This window comes from Dicentrarchus labrax, unplaced genomic scaffold (assembly GCF_905237075.1).
Source record: "Dicentrarchus labrax unplaced genomic scaffold, dlabrax2021, whole genome shotgun sequence".
Classification (NCBI taxonomy): domain Eukaryota; kingdom Metazoa; phylum Chordata; class Actinopteri; family Moronidae; genus Dicentrarchus; species Dicentrarchus labrax.
Window position 1 is genome coordinate 3,126,862 of NW_026136724.1, and position 15,246 is coordinate 3,142,107.

The 15,246-nt window shown below is 39.6% G+C and overlaps 1 protein-coding gene across 1 annotated transcript in view; it reads right to left on the minus strand.

The window, feature by feature from the left end:
* The window catches only part of cog5 (component of oligomeric golgi complex 5), a 71,678-nt gene that overhangs the window by 33,718 nt on the left and 22,714 nt on the right, over nucleotides 1–15,246 (minus strand). Inside the window, exon 7 of the mRNA XM_051391699.1 lies at nucleotides 7,147–7,277. Coding sequence (XP_051247659.1) covers nucleotides 7,147–7,277 — 131 coding nt within the window. The remainder of the gene's footprint in view (nucleotides 1–7,146; nucleotides 7,278–15,246) is intronic.

A 15,246-nucleotide genomic window follows, 5' to 3' on the forward strand; every position in this document is an offset into this window, starting at 1 on the left:
ACATTTCCACTGCATTGCAGCCCTGAAACAAAAGGACCAGCTGACATCATGTCAGTGATTCTCTCGTTAACACAGGTGAGGTGCTTGAAATCATTGTTCTTCCTCTGTTAACCAGGGTTACCTGCAAGGAAACACGTGCAGTCATCATTGCTTTGCACAGAAAGGGCTTCACAGGCAAGGAAATTGCTGCTAGTAAGATTACACCTAAATCAACCATTTATATCGGATCATCAAGAACTTCAAGGAGAGAGGTTCAATTGTTGTGAAGAAAGTTTCAGGGCACCCAAGAAAGTCCAGCAAGCGCCAGGACCATCTCCTAAAGTTGATTCAGCTGCGGGATTGGGGCACCACCAGTGCAGAGCTTGCTCAGGAATGGCAGCAGGCAGGTGTGAGTGCATCTGCACGCACAGTGAGGCGAAGACTTTTGGAGGATGGCCTGGTGTCAAGAAGGGCAGCAAATAACCCACTTCTCTCCAGGAAAAACATCAGGGACAGACTGATATTCTGCAAAAGGTACAGGGATTGGACTGCTGAGGACTGGGGTAAAGTCATTTTCTATGATGAATCCCCTTTCCGATTCTTTGGGGCATCCGGAAAAAAGCTTGTCCGGAGAAGAAAAGGTGAGTGCTACCATCAGCCCTGTGTCATGCCTACAGTAAAGCATCCTGAGACCATTCATGTGTGGGGTTGCTTCTCAGCCAAGGGAGTGGGCTCACTCACAATTTTGCTTAAGAACACAGCCATGAATAAAGAATGGTACCAAAACATCCTCTGAGAACAACTTCTCCCAACCATCCAAGAACAGTTTGGTGACAACCAATACCTTTTCCAGCATGATGGAGCACCTTGCCATAAGGCACTAAGTGGCTCGACATCGACGTTTTGGGTCCATGGCCAGGAAACTCCCCAGACCTTGATCCCATTGAGAACTTGTGGTCAATCCTCAAGAAGCGGGTGGACAAACAAAACCCCACAAATTCTGACAAACTCTAGGCATTGATTATGCAAGAATGAGCTGCCATCAGTCAGGATGTGGCCGAGAAGTTAATTGACAGCATGCCATGGCGAACTGCAGAGGTGTTGCAAAAACTTAATGTAATTGTCAATAAAAGCCTTTGACACTTGTAAATGCTTGTAATTATACTTCAATGTTTTTAGATCTTTTTGTCAGGTGTTACTATGGTACACTGAAGTAGCAAACTTTGTGCAAAGATCTTTTTTGAGGGATATAATTATAATGCTTCTGAAGACTTTTTAAGGTCTGTGTGTGATTTATAAACTGGAAAAACACGGTGGTGTTTGGAAAACGTCATAGTCCTGTTAAACTATACAACAAAATAATTTTCAGAATAGACCTGAGGCAAAAAAACTCAAATTTTAACAGTCAATTTAGATTCCCAATAGTCACTTTGTACAGCTGCTCATTTAAAGGAAGTTTGGAGAGGCAGTGGGTCATGTCATCTGTATACTCCAGAGTTACTGATTGGGGCAACTTTTAGGCACTGGAGTTCAATTGATTTAATTTTATTTTTTTTAAATCTTGTAGTGGAGAGGAGAGAAGGAGTTTTTCTACGTGGGTCAGTTGAGCTCCTACTCAACAGATGGGCTACAGGGTCTCTGCTGGCACAATCAGAGTGCTGAGGTGAAACAAGCTCCCACACAGCCCAGGCAGCATGTCCAACTGCTTACATAACATTCACAATAAACAACTTCTAGGGCTGATATAAGAAGCTGCCGCTATGTGTGTATACAGTGTGTGTGTGTGTGTGTGTGTGTGTGTGTGTGTGTGTGTGTGTGTGTGTGTGTGTGTGTGTGTGTGTGTGTGTGTGTGTGTGTGTGTGTGTGTGTGTGTCTGTATGTCTCTAGAGCCCCATATGTCCACACACACATAACAAAGTGACAGAAGTTGTTAGCCAAGGCTACTCCAGCAGTAGTCAGGATAAAAATACCTCTACTGAGGGTGGAATACACAGGGGAGAGAGGGGTGTGTGTGTGTGTGTGTTTGTGTAATTCTGTCAAAGAAAGAAAGAAAGGGAGAGTTCATGTTTCTAAATTTGGAAAAACAGCTTGTTGTCTAGACGTAGGAGTGAAAACCAGTAGCTAAGAGTTTGGAGAGAACTTTAAAGTCAGAATATCTTCACACTCTGCCAGCAGCTTCCGACACACCTGTTTACCTCTCTTTGCCTTCACACACACACACACAAACACAAATCCACAAATTGTCCAGTGTGTAAAATTTAGGAGGATCTATAGGCAAATTAGAGTCCCTGCAGGTTCATTTTCACTCAAGTGGTTGGCTGAAAAACATGTCAAACCACAAGCATAGTGGTCATTCATTTTTTTATTAAATAATCATTTTACTCTGTCTGCCCTAAGACATAAGACCCAACAGCAGTTTCAATGAGGAATTTACCTTGTGACAGACTGTCACAACATTCTCACATGAATCTTTCTGAAATGCAATGTTTTTGTAATTCTATCATAATTGTCACTTTTAAAATGTCACAAAAAAGGAATCGCATGAGGCAATATAACAATTTTTACAACAAAAAACACATTCCAAAATTATATTTAGTTTTCGTTTTATCTGTCAGAATCTTTCTTAATCCTTTACTGACCCTTCACAGACTGCTTCCATTTCTGTCTCCTCTCCTCAGGGATGTTGTCCCATAAAGGAGACATGGTCTGTGTGCTCTCTTTGTGAATGCTGAATAATCACTAGTTGCACTCCTAATAAAGTCCGAGAACTGTACATTTGAGTTTGTTTACCTCAACTGTAGACAATCAGGCCTTTAACTAAAACAGGCCAAAATACAGCAAAGAAAGGCCTTCATTCATAGTTATACCTGGTTTAATTGGTTGGGTGCAATTACTTATATTTTAGTTTAAAAAATAGCCTCCCTGTTCTGTTCCGCTCCTATTTTAATCTGCTGTTTAAGCGAAACTGATTTTACAAATCAAGTTCAGTTATCAATCATGAGGAGTACAATGTAGCATTGGTGGGGTATCGGTGTTGGTACATTTCATGTGTCTCCTGTTGGCTGGATAAGACAATTGTGCTTGCCAATTGGCTAGATATGGAGCGAGAGGACTGTTTACCCTACTCTCTTGGTGCTTGTAATGTCATCCATTCATCTAAAAAAATCAAGCTATAACTATAACCCGATTATTCACAGTACTGTTTAGATTTGGAGACAAACAGCAAAACATTTTAAGCTCATGGCGCCATCTTTTACATTGAGACTTCGGCAAATCCATAATTTACTCCTACCTTTGATCATTGGAAGGAGTAAGGGTTATATTTTATCTGGGGTACATTTGCATTGTTTCAGCAGCTTCAGGAGAAATGTGGGCAATCAAAGAAAGACTTCTTCAAATACATAGAAATGTATGCATAGAAATAGGAGAGGACATTTGGGATAGAGTATTGAAATATGTTAACACCTGTTCCCCTAATGGCAGGCACTGTCTGATACAGTTTAGTCCATAGTCAATACAATACCAGATCCACTCTTGATTATAATAGGGGCATGAGAAAACAATAAAAACCTACAAAGTGCACAATATTATCACCTGTCCTATGGTCTCCTCTGTGCAAAGAAACTCATTCTCTTGGAAAAAGAAAGATGCACCAACCTTTAACTCTTGGATTACAACACTGACACCCTCCACCTGGAGAAAATCTGACATATTCTAAAGGACAGACTGGATGAATTTGAAAAGATTTGGGGACAGATGGCTAAAAGGCACTGCATAAACAAGTCTTCATTGCTTCTAGGCTACACATTGTCAGATGCAATATCTGAACGGCCACTTATTCTGTCTTGAGGGGAGCTTTCTTAAGTATAAAAACATAGCCCTGATAATGTCATCAGGGTTAGCTTGGATGGATTCCATCACTACAACACTCTAACAGAGATACTGTTTTCATTCACTAATTCCACTTGCTTGTACTTTGACAGAAGCTAACACTGAACACTAAACTTCTTCAGCACTGGTGCTTTACATTGAGCATTTTTCCTCCCTTTAGGTAGGCTTTTAATGTGAAACATGCACACATAAACCAGCGCATATACATGAAACTGAAATGAGAGCTGTTTGACAGCATGATGAGAGGTGTAAATACAAAATGTGAGATGTCCTGTGACGTTAAGACCCAGCAGGTCGTGACATGTGCTCCTGGTCATAGAGAGAGCGAGAGAGAGAGTGCGGCATACTACCACTAGCCTAGGGCTGGGCGATATGGCTTAAAAATAAAATCTCCAATTTTTTCACACCAAACCCCATTTACGATTTTTATAGATTTTTTTGTAGACAGTTTTTTAGCGGGTGTTTGAGGGCTGCGGTCCTGTATATCTCGCAGAGAGCAACATTTCTCCCACTCGGCTGCATGCCTCTGCTTGAGGTGCTGGAATAAATTGGTCGTACTGCTACCTTTGGTTGCAACAGCTGTGGAACAAACTGTGCAGTGGGTCGTGGTTTGTTCGCTGTCGGACGCCACAAAACCAAACCAGTTCCAAACAACGATCACACTGTGCCTTTTTTGGGGACGAGCTCATCCTGGCTTTCTGCCATGTTGTGTTTATCTGTGGAGAGGCGGGGGAGGGGTCAGTGCACTCTGACCTACGGGAGCCCAAAGGGAGCGCCGGTGTTGTGGAAGTTCAAGAGAAAACCAATTTAACTAAAAATGAATCGTGTTTAACTACAAATTCAAATTAATCGATAAAATCGATTTATCGCCGAGCCCTACACTAGCCTGATCAATCTTTTTATCACTCCATGTCGAGGAAGAACAAAGCAGAACATGGCTGCACCGTGAGCACACAAACTGAAACACCACTGCAACGCTCTTCTGGACAGAAGATGTCACCATGGACACTGAACAGACTGTCACACACATGCACCAACACACTTTCTTTAATGGGACACTGTACCCTTGAGAACCAGGCTTTCTGGGGCAGATGAAGGTTAGCAGAGCTCACATGTGCTACCCCTCTTACATGTGTTTTGCACAATGACACATATACAAAGGGCTCATCTCTCTTCTACTGTTGTCCTTCTGTTTAGTTTAGAACCAACAGCTTAAAGCAACATTATGCAAGTATTCTACCTTAAAATAACAGCTTCCTCATCAATCATGTTGATGCTACACCGACTTGTAACAGGGAGAACGGTCCCTGTCATTCCCACTCGGCACTCAGATCGCCTGTTTTTGCACTATGGAACTTGGGTACAATCTCGTGCAAGAAGTGTGTAATGTTTTACAGCAGTAGTCACACACCACTACATCACTGATTTTGGGATCATATGGGGAAAAAAAAGTCTGGTTCTTCGTCTCACGTCCTCCAGCTGCTTCACCTCAACTCTTGGTGATTTACAGAGTTTCCTGATGGACAGTAAAAAAAACTAAAAACTACTCAGTTTGCCGTGCTGCCAGGATGCAAATGAACGAATCCTACAATGGCAAAGGCATGACCCGTACTACTCTACCCCTACTCTGATATTCTCACCCTAACCAATCTTACTCCTCATACCTAAACCAACAAAGGCAAAGAGTACTAGCCAATCAGAGGCAGAGTAGGGCGGGACATGGCTTCAGCATTGTAGTATTTGCAAATTGGCTACCAGGGACTGATCAGAGCAATGGGAAAGTGTTGATGTGTTACACCTCTAGCATAGGAGCTTTGGACCACCAGAAAGAGGAGGTTTTGTATGTCACTAGGGATGTCCCGATCCAATCTCAATGATCGGTATCGGCATTTTCAAGACATTTTTTTACTGATTAGTATCGTCTATGTTGAGCTTTATTGATCCGATCTGAGCGGTTTTTACTCACAAAGCTTTCATGCACGGTGCAGCCATCATCAACTCTCTCTGTTTCTTTCCTCCACTCTGCTCTGTGTGTGATAGAAAGAAGTCGAAGCCGATGGAGTTTCACAGATGTCTCTTTCCAGAGGACGGGGCAGTAACACAAGTCCAATAAGAGTAATTAATTAATGTAATCCATGCAAAGTATGTAGCGACAAGAAGCATCAGATTGGGACTTGGTATCGGCAGATACTCAATATTAAATGGCTCAGATCGGATCAGGGGGCTAAAAAACCTTGATGGGGACATCCCTAAATGTAATCATAACAAATGCATGCGTACAGCTGCCAGTATTTACAACAGCTTTGTATTATTGAACTGTAACGTCCTAACAACATTTCAACTAAACACTGGACAAAACACTATTATATCTGTTGATTAATGCAAGAGTTAATGCACCAAGATCAGAGACGCTGTAATTTCTCTGAACCATTTACTCCCTGAAAGGAGTCTATATGCCATGTTAACACCCAGGCAACAGAAATAGCAGCTGGGTGGAATGACATAGCCACTTGTGAGATTTGCTTGTCTGCTGCATGTACATGGAGCTCACTCTTATTAATATACAACGTCTTCAAAGTAAGTCACATATATTGAAGAGGTGTATATCTGCAAGAATTAATTCATTTTATTTAAATTATTTTATGTTACAGAGAATAGGAATGTATGTGCAATATGTTAAAATGTATCAGTTAATCTATGAAGTGGAAAGTCTATTTGAGAGACACATGCTTGTTTTAAGTCCTGACTAATAATGTCTTTGTGGTGGAAGGCAATAATTTTTGCTCCTGCACCAACCATGAACCTGGCATGCTTTTTTTTCTCTCTAATTATATTTTTACATGTTAACATGTTTTTCATGTTATAGAATTATATAATCAATCCTCTAATAAAAGTTGGTATTCAAATAATGGCAGAGTCTCAAATAATAGCTGGGTGGGTGTCCATCACCAAAAAATGAAGGCCAGCAGGGCTTTTAATGTGAAACATATGTGCAGGAAGTGTTAAACTGACAGTAGCTTAGGACCAAATTTAGAAAAACAAACAAAAGACTGCACCACTTCTACTATTGTGAATTTATCAAGACAGGTAAACATGGAGAAAGTGTTGCATCTACAGCAAAATAAGTAGATCAGCATACAGGTGAAGTAAATAAGATTTGAAGTGGATACTTATATATTACTAATTCCTGAAATATAAACTGTATAATAAGCTGTACAACAGGCCCAGGATAGCAAGTAGTAGTGTTTTTTGTCTGTGTGTTGTGTGTGTACCTACCTGGATCTCCATGCCCTGCTCCAACAGTCTCTTGGCCTGGTTCTCCACCTCCAGCCTGGCTCTGCTGATTAGCAGCAAGTCATTCTCAATCACCTCAATGCCGCTCAGATCCACACCTTGTGACAGATAGTCTGGAGCATGTCCAAGCAAACACACACACAAAAAGAAAAGAAACCACAAATTATAACATTTTCCTGCCTCTTCCTTTTGATTCATGTTTACCAACATTAAACATTTTTTTCAAACAAACAGGAAACAGTTTGGGGATATTTAAATGGATTTCATAACAAGATTTTTGTCTGTCGTCTTTACTGATTCTGTATTGTATTTCCCACACCTACCAAAGCTTTCTATAACCCATAGTGAAACTCAAGATGAAGTTCACAGGTTGACAACACAGAAAACTAAAGTATGTTTGTGAAGCTTAATATTGGATATTGTGTCATAGTGGTGTAAAAGGTCATTTTTAAAGTGTGGCTAGTAGTGGTCTTGTATTGGAATGTTTTTGAAATTATATTGCTAGTGTTTCCACTTTCACATACAGAATGGCACACCACTGTGTACTTCATTTTTTATTTTTTGGGGGGCTCTGTAATGCAGCAGCATTCTTTCAGCTTCAACTCAAGCGTGCTGTAGAATGAGGTATAAAAAATTGTATGGTTCCTGCAGTGTTTTATTGTTAGTATTCATCTTTACTTTTCGAGGTCTTTTATTCCCCCTCACTTCAAATATATATATATATAATAAAAGATTGGAGGAGTCAACTGAATACATCAATTAATAACACTGTTTATCAAAAGATTAAAATCAAATCAAATACAAAACAAGACCCAAGAAATACTTAAACAGAGGAGTTGAAAAATAAAATGAGCTGGGTAGAGTAAATAACTTAAATTATTAAAATGGTCACAGACTGAAGCTTTAAACTATAGTCTGAACCAAGGACTGGTACTATTATAAACATAAAAGACAAAAGAAAGACAAAGAAAAGGTTTTTCAATCATTTTCGAAACAACGGTCCAGTCAGTCTGAAACTTCATCAACACGTCTCTTTTCTGATTAAATTATAATATTCCTGTTATTTCATTTGCATCCCGATGACAGAAAAGATGACAGAGGGACTAGTCAGCTTGACAGATTTGTCAGCAACACTTGTTTCAAAGAAGCACATAGCACTTCTAACTGTGTTAAACATTTCCATTCTGCTTTAGCCTCTGCTTTGTTTGTCCACCCACCTGCTATGGAAAGCCTGAGCGTGCATTAGAGGAAGAAATATTGACTTGCCTTGCAACTGAATCCTGTTTTGGGCTGATATGAAATTGAAATTGATCTGACACTGTCAATATGTGTGATTTTGTCCAACAAATCACGAGCGCCTTGAGCAAACACTTGAGCTCTACCATGATGATTCTAGCAGCAGCGACAGTCAAATTGCTGCCATGGTCTCTGCTGCTCATTTTCACTAAACTTTTAGTTAACACTACTATTCACAGTAAATTACAAATACGACAAACAGCAGTGTATGACTCTGAGTGCTCTAGAAAATGGTATAGATAGTGATAAATATAGAGTGATAGTGATAGATTTTTTTTTTTTTTAAAGAAAGCATGAGGATGAAGTGTCTCAAAAGCGTTTTGAGGCAGTGACTCCTCAGTCCTGACTTGTGTGGGAAGTTGATTCAGTCAGGAAGGGAGAAAAAAGCAGGGCCAGGCAGAGAGATGAGCAGGCTGGAACAGGGAGACACAGTTAAGATATGAGGAGAGAAGACAGACAGCAGACAACAGACTGGTGTGAAGCAGAACCAGTGAAAGCAGTGCTGAAGATTTTAGAAACATAATTAAAAGCTACTGAATGAGGAAAAACAATTACACTGAAACTTTCTTTGTGCATGACTATTTGATTGGTTGTTTTGTTTGGCCAAGAAAGCTGGTAGCATTTTTCACAACAATCAGACCTGGCTTTCACCCACTGGGTGGTACCAACCGAGGATACATGTTAACATAGAGATGTGCTGATATTTGGGACTGGTTTGAATTTCTCCAGCTTTGACTGCGATTCTGCTTATCGAATTAGTCTTAGCGGATGCTGGTTTTAATTCTTCAAATTCCAATGACCACAAGTGGCGACATCAAGAATGCTTTGATGGACATAATTTTATGCTACCCTTGCATGCAATTACTTAAACGTAAAATTGAAAAAAACGACCTGTAGAATGTGACAGGCCAACTTCTAAAATGCTCTGAACAGTTAAAAACTAGATGCGCGAACCTTAACAGAGCTGGGTCCCTGTTGGTGTGGAATTAGACATCATTTGGGATTGGAACACATTATCAGAATCCAGCAGTAGAATGGAAACCATGGCAAGGTTGTGGATCTTTCTTTTTTCTCCTTCTTATGAGGGCTAACATATATGAATTACATTCAGTTTAATGCTGATTTATGGTAAGATTTTTTTGCTGACCATTAAGTTGACTTGAGATGAAGTTGTTGTCACAGCAAGGCTTAGTAACTTGTAACTAGACACAACATTCGACATTCATACCAAAATCTTTAGGGGAAGGAGTCAGGGCAACAGACAACAACTCCCAACTCCCTATCAAATACTGCTGCTTGGTCAGTGGCCCTCCACTTCAAAATGTGATGCTGTAGGTGCCCCTCTCGCATCATTTCAGGACGCACAGTGATGCGCAGTCAAGATGGCAATAATAAATATGCAACATCAGGTTAGGCTTTTAAAATGAAGCTTGTGTGGTTAATGTTGTAAAATAGTAGTAGTAATAATAGTTGCAGCTTCAAGCTACCTACATACTTGAGTTTAAGAACATGTATGGATAGACAAGCAGCTGCGACACAAGCAGCATTTTTCACATCCTTTGTGTGTACCTGGAGGAATAAGAGTATATACATTATAGGACAACTCAGGGCCGAATCATCCCTGGCTTATGCCGGAATACGGTCTTTGAGAACTTGACAACTTTGCACTTAAACATTTGAGTATATAGTTGAGTATCACAATTGTACAATGTTGAGATCACAGCATTAAAAAAGAAACAACAGTGACACAATCATAGATGGTAACAGCAGAAATGCAATTAGTTCCTCTTCAAAACTTTCCACAATTTCTATTTGCTGCTAACCTTACTTCAGTGTCACCACCAATGAGCTTAACTGCCTATTGTTAAAAAGTAGCAATCATTTCTGCAGGCGCAAACAGCAAACACTCTGAGGAACAAAGGATACATGATGTACACAAAAATGCATAAGTAAAGCAAATATACAAGCTCTCTAAGCAACTATATAAGCACTTTAAGAATCTAAAATCTCTAGCACTGATCCTTAATGCACAAGTATACTCGAAATTAAGAAACAAGTGTCTTCTGACCATGTCTTTTAGCTATTTCAAAAGGCCACACTCGGAGGCAGGGTAAGACCTAATAACTGTCCAAATGTTGATAAAGGGGCACGCTTTCGGGCAGTCTATCCTTGAGGCTATTTATAGTGCGGCACTTGTTTGTTCATACAAAAATGATGGAAATACCTGTATGAAGAAGAGTTTGAAAGAAAAGTTAAAATCCTGCCCACTTCTCCACACACCTGGATAATTGCTGCATCAAGCGATTGTGTTTGTCATATTGTTGGTTTCAGAAGTTACAGAAATTGTCGGACGCTGCTGCCTGTGACTGTGGGCGTTTAAGTGAGTTAAAAACTTGAAGTCCTCCATTATCCTGTTCTCCTGTCTTCTGATATGACATGAAAAGCAGCAAGCTTAATTTCTTCACTCTCATACCATCATCCTAACTCTCTTTTGATGACAGCCCTGGTCTTGATTTTCCTGAGCATTAACATGCTTTTTGACAGCCATGTGATAAATTAGGAGGACAAAAGGTACAGGGAAATCAGCTGCTGATTATGAGAGGAGAGGTGTAGAGGTGCGGGGTGTGGGGACTGATATCAAACCATTTCAGATGTGCTATTTGTCTAGAGTGACAGATTGTTTGCTGTTCTTCCCAGAGAGAGAGACAGAGTATTATCAGGCAGGTGGCCGGCTGAGGCACAGAGGATCGGGGAATTGGACAGGAGCCACATTCAATTCAAAAGCAATCCGCTCGAAGCCTCAGCCCGAATACAAAGCCTGCCAGAGACCCTGATCGAACAGCTGAGCCCTGTATCCCTTTGCTTGTTTAGATGTGTGTTTGTGAGAGAGAGAGAGAGAGAGAGAGAGAGAGAGAGAGAGAGAGAGAGAGAGAGAGAGAGAGAAGAAAAAAGAGGGTGGTCTTTTCTGACTTGTGTCATAATATGCTCAGAGGGCTGTCTGATACGCCACACTTGAAACCACACACACACACACACACACACACACACACACACACACACACACACACACACACACACATATATAACACAGGTCATTGGATATTATGTGTTAGTTCCCAGGGGATAAGCTGTGCTCTGGCACAGATGTGCCCTGGTTTCTTTGCTGGGGGAATTTATTCAGCTCATTCTTCAGAGGACAAAGAGATGGAAATTACCAATAAGTTACCCATACATAAAAATATGCTTTACAACATTGGAATGTATCACAGTGTTGCAGCGCTTAAAAATTTGTAGCATGGCAGAGTGCACCCCCCCTTCGGCGTTACCTTGGTGATGAAGGTAATCAGCAGAGCGGGTTGTGGATGGGAGCAGGCAGCAGGGAGAGATCTGCTTCCCACTTATCAGAGCCTATTTAACAGTCAGGAAATAATTATCAGTGAGCACAAATTAAGAAGGCTGAGGTGTAGGTGAGAAGTAGACCTGAGGGGGATTTCATGAAAGAGGCTAAAAACAGCAGATTTTCAATCAAAGTCTTGTTGCATTAAGTGTTACTAGTACATACCAGGGATTGGATCACTTTCAGTAAAGTCATTTGGGAACATCCAAGTCAGGCTTGTGCTGTCAAAAAATATATTTGCTCAAACAATTCATCAGCAGCAAAAGAATGTACAATTCAAACTGGACTGCTACCAAAGACATGCCATAATTTGTACTTCATGGCCACAGAAGAAGAGCTGATGATGTAGATTGAAAGGAGCACTACATTGAAAACCTACGTCTTGAAAGGTAGCTCTGAAAGGTTTGTAGCTTGCTCCTTTGTGGAGAATGCAAGCAGTCTGGTTGGCAATTGATACAAAACATTCCTATGGTTACCAAAACAGCCATAGAAAATTCTCAGATCCCTCCTCCAGCCTGATCCAAACACACCAAAATATACAACATTTTTGAGCATGAAATTCAATTCTTGGCCTTGGAAATAGCAGTTTGACAAAACTAAGATTCACTCAGGATTTGCTTAATAGCTTTTTATTAGCTAGAGATTTTTTTTCAAAGGAATCTCACATTCTTCATCAGCAGATGGAGTTTGCTCAGTTTTTAAGGAGATCTCTAATCTTGCGAGGCAGTTGGACTTGGATCACAAGATCACTACGGTGTGGTTTAACCCTAGGTGTGTGACGACGTGTGTGAGAAGTGAGCATCATCTCAAAAACACCATCAGTTCTATCAGAGAGAAGAGCAAAGAACGGCACTGAAGGTCTTTGTCAATCGAATACATTTTTTCTCTCTTCTCCCAATGGGCTTCAGTGAGATTTTGTTTTATGATTGATCTTGGTTGAAGTTTACCTGTGATAGACAGATGGTTCATCCAATCACCTACCAAGTGCCTGCCCTTTTATCAACAGTTTCCAACAATGTCTTCCCAGATGGTTCTGTGTAACAAACCATGGTAAAATAATAGCATTATTTGTTTCCTGTTTCACTCAGTTATGCACAATATATGTTTTGGTGTTGTATCTTCACAGTAAGAAGACACGCATTTAATCTGTTTTAAATTGGAGAGTTACAACTCAATTGAAAGGAAGAAAATCAGGAAACACCTCCATAATTGAGCACAGATGTACATGCTTAATTTAAAATGTAAAGTCTACAAAACAAAACAGTAGAATGTAGACATGTAATCACTGTTTCCTATAGTACTCTCTCTCTCTTTACTGCTTATACACAAGTTAATATAAGTCTTATACATTTTGGTAGATTTTGTTTGGGGCCTAACTTCTAAAAGAACGCACACTGACAAGTATTTGGTTGATTTAAAAAGGCCAGAATAACAGATTTTTTGCAGGAAGATTTTTTTAGCTTTCAAGAAGAAGAATGCCTGAAACAGTTCCTTAAACATAACATGTATAAAGATGACAGAGGATGTGCAACTTTCAGGCTGCAGTGTGTCACAACTAGTGTAAACCATGATGTGACGGTGAGTGCATTTACTTGGAAAGGCACAATGAAATGCATTTTTACTTTCTCTAATCTGATGGAAGTAAGGCTGAAATTGGATATTAGAATAGAACAACACCAGAATTGGGTATTGTTCAGATTTTATCTTGTCTTATTGTTAGTCGCACTCTGATTACAATATGTATACCACTCTTTACTTATCCTTCATGCAGATTCTTGTCATATTATTTAAGTGAAATTAAGGTGTATTAAAACAAAAACCCCTTTACCATCGTCAGATTTAGGCTCCCATCATTTGTCCTAAACGACAAGACATTTTCTTCAACAAGGCAATCCCTAGCATTTAACACTAGAATTAAGAATTAAGAATTACTTTTGTATGCATCTGTCCTGTCTTGTTTTGAAATTAAGAGAAATGAATGAATTTGTGGCACAGTTTTTAAACAACACACTTTTTAATCTTTGAGTTTGGGGAAAGGTATCAAGCATTTCCAAGTCAAAAGGCTCAAGTCCAAGTGAAGTCATGAGTCATTGGTGTTAAAGTCCAACAACAGTGATTCTTTCTTGATTTTGGCCTCAAATTTGTGACTTGTGAATAATGACCAAAATAAGTGTACAGATATGCATTTTTTTCTTCATATCTTTTACTAACAAAGAACAATGACCATAGCCTGAAGTGTAAAGGAAATAAACTGTAGAGTTAGTTTAATGATAAAACATGCAAACAAAATAGATTTTGAAAGATTTTTTTCTTTATAAGCAGATATATTTTTTCTATCGAAATCTTATACAGAAATCTTCATTCATTCTGATTTTGGTTTGGAAGAAAAGTGTAACGCTTGGGCTGTGTTAAGATACTCCCTCTGCATCCTAATTTTGATCACTTAAGTTTTAAGTCATCCAAATTAGTTTTAAATAGTGCTGTCAGTTAAACGCATTAACGGCGTCAACCCAAACCCATTTTAACGGCGTCAATTTCTTTATTGCGAGATTAATGTTCTTTTTGGCCTAGCACACTTTGCAGTTTTTTTCACATGCTGTTGCAACAACTAGTAACGTTATAGAAACTACAACACCACACCGGATCTAGCTAGACCGGAAACAAAATAACAGGCACGCCGCACACACTTGTTTAAGAGTAGTAGACGTTACATTTTGAGTGGATGGCGAGCGTGAGATGCTGAAATGGATGCCAATAATATTCTGAATGGAAAGTTTACTTTTAATAAGTTGCCAAATGGTTCCATTGACAAGACCAAAGTGATCTGTGTGTTTTGTCGTTGTGAACTGAACTATCATCGCAGCACGTCCAGTCTGAAATACCACTTGATGGCCAAGCACACAGCTGATGCGAATTCTCCGCCCCCTCGTCAAAGCCAGGCGACAATGGATGATTCTTCAATAAAAACAACATTTGCACAAAGCAAGCCGATCCACTTTTCCATGTTGATAAGAGCATTAAAATGAGAAAAAATAATGGGACAAAAAGAAATCAAGGGACATTTAGAATAAATAAAAATGTGCGATTAATTGCGATTAATTGCAAGTTAACGATGACATTAATGCGATTAATCACGATTAAATATTTTAATCGTTTGACAGCACTAGTTTTAAGTCCAACATTTGCTGATTCATGTGTTTTTGACAATGACAGAACTCTTGAATCCTAGTAATCACTGACATCTCACTGCTTGCCAGTCGCAATGTACAGTATATGAAATGAGTAAGTATATTAGGTTCTGTTAGCTTCTTATGTTTCAAAGGTATGTCTTTTTCGAAAGTTTACATCTTGCCCCCCAGTTGTTTCATGAGTTATTAGCTCTTGACCTT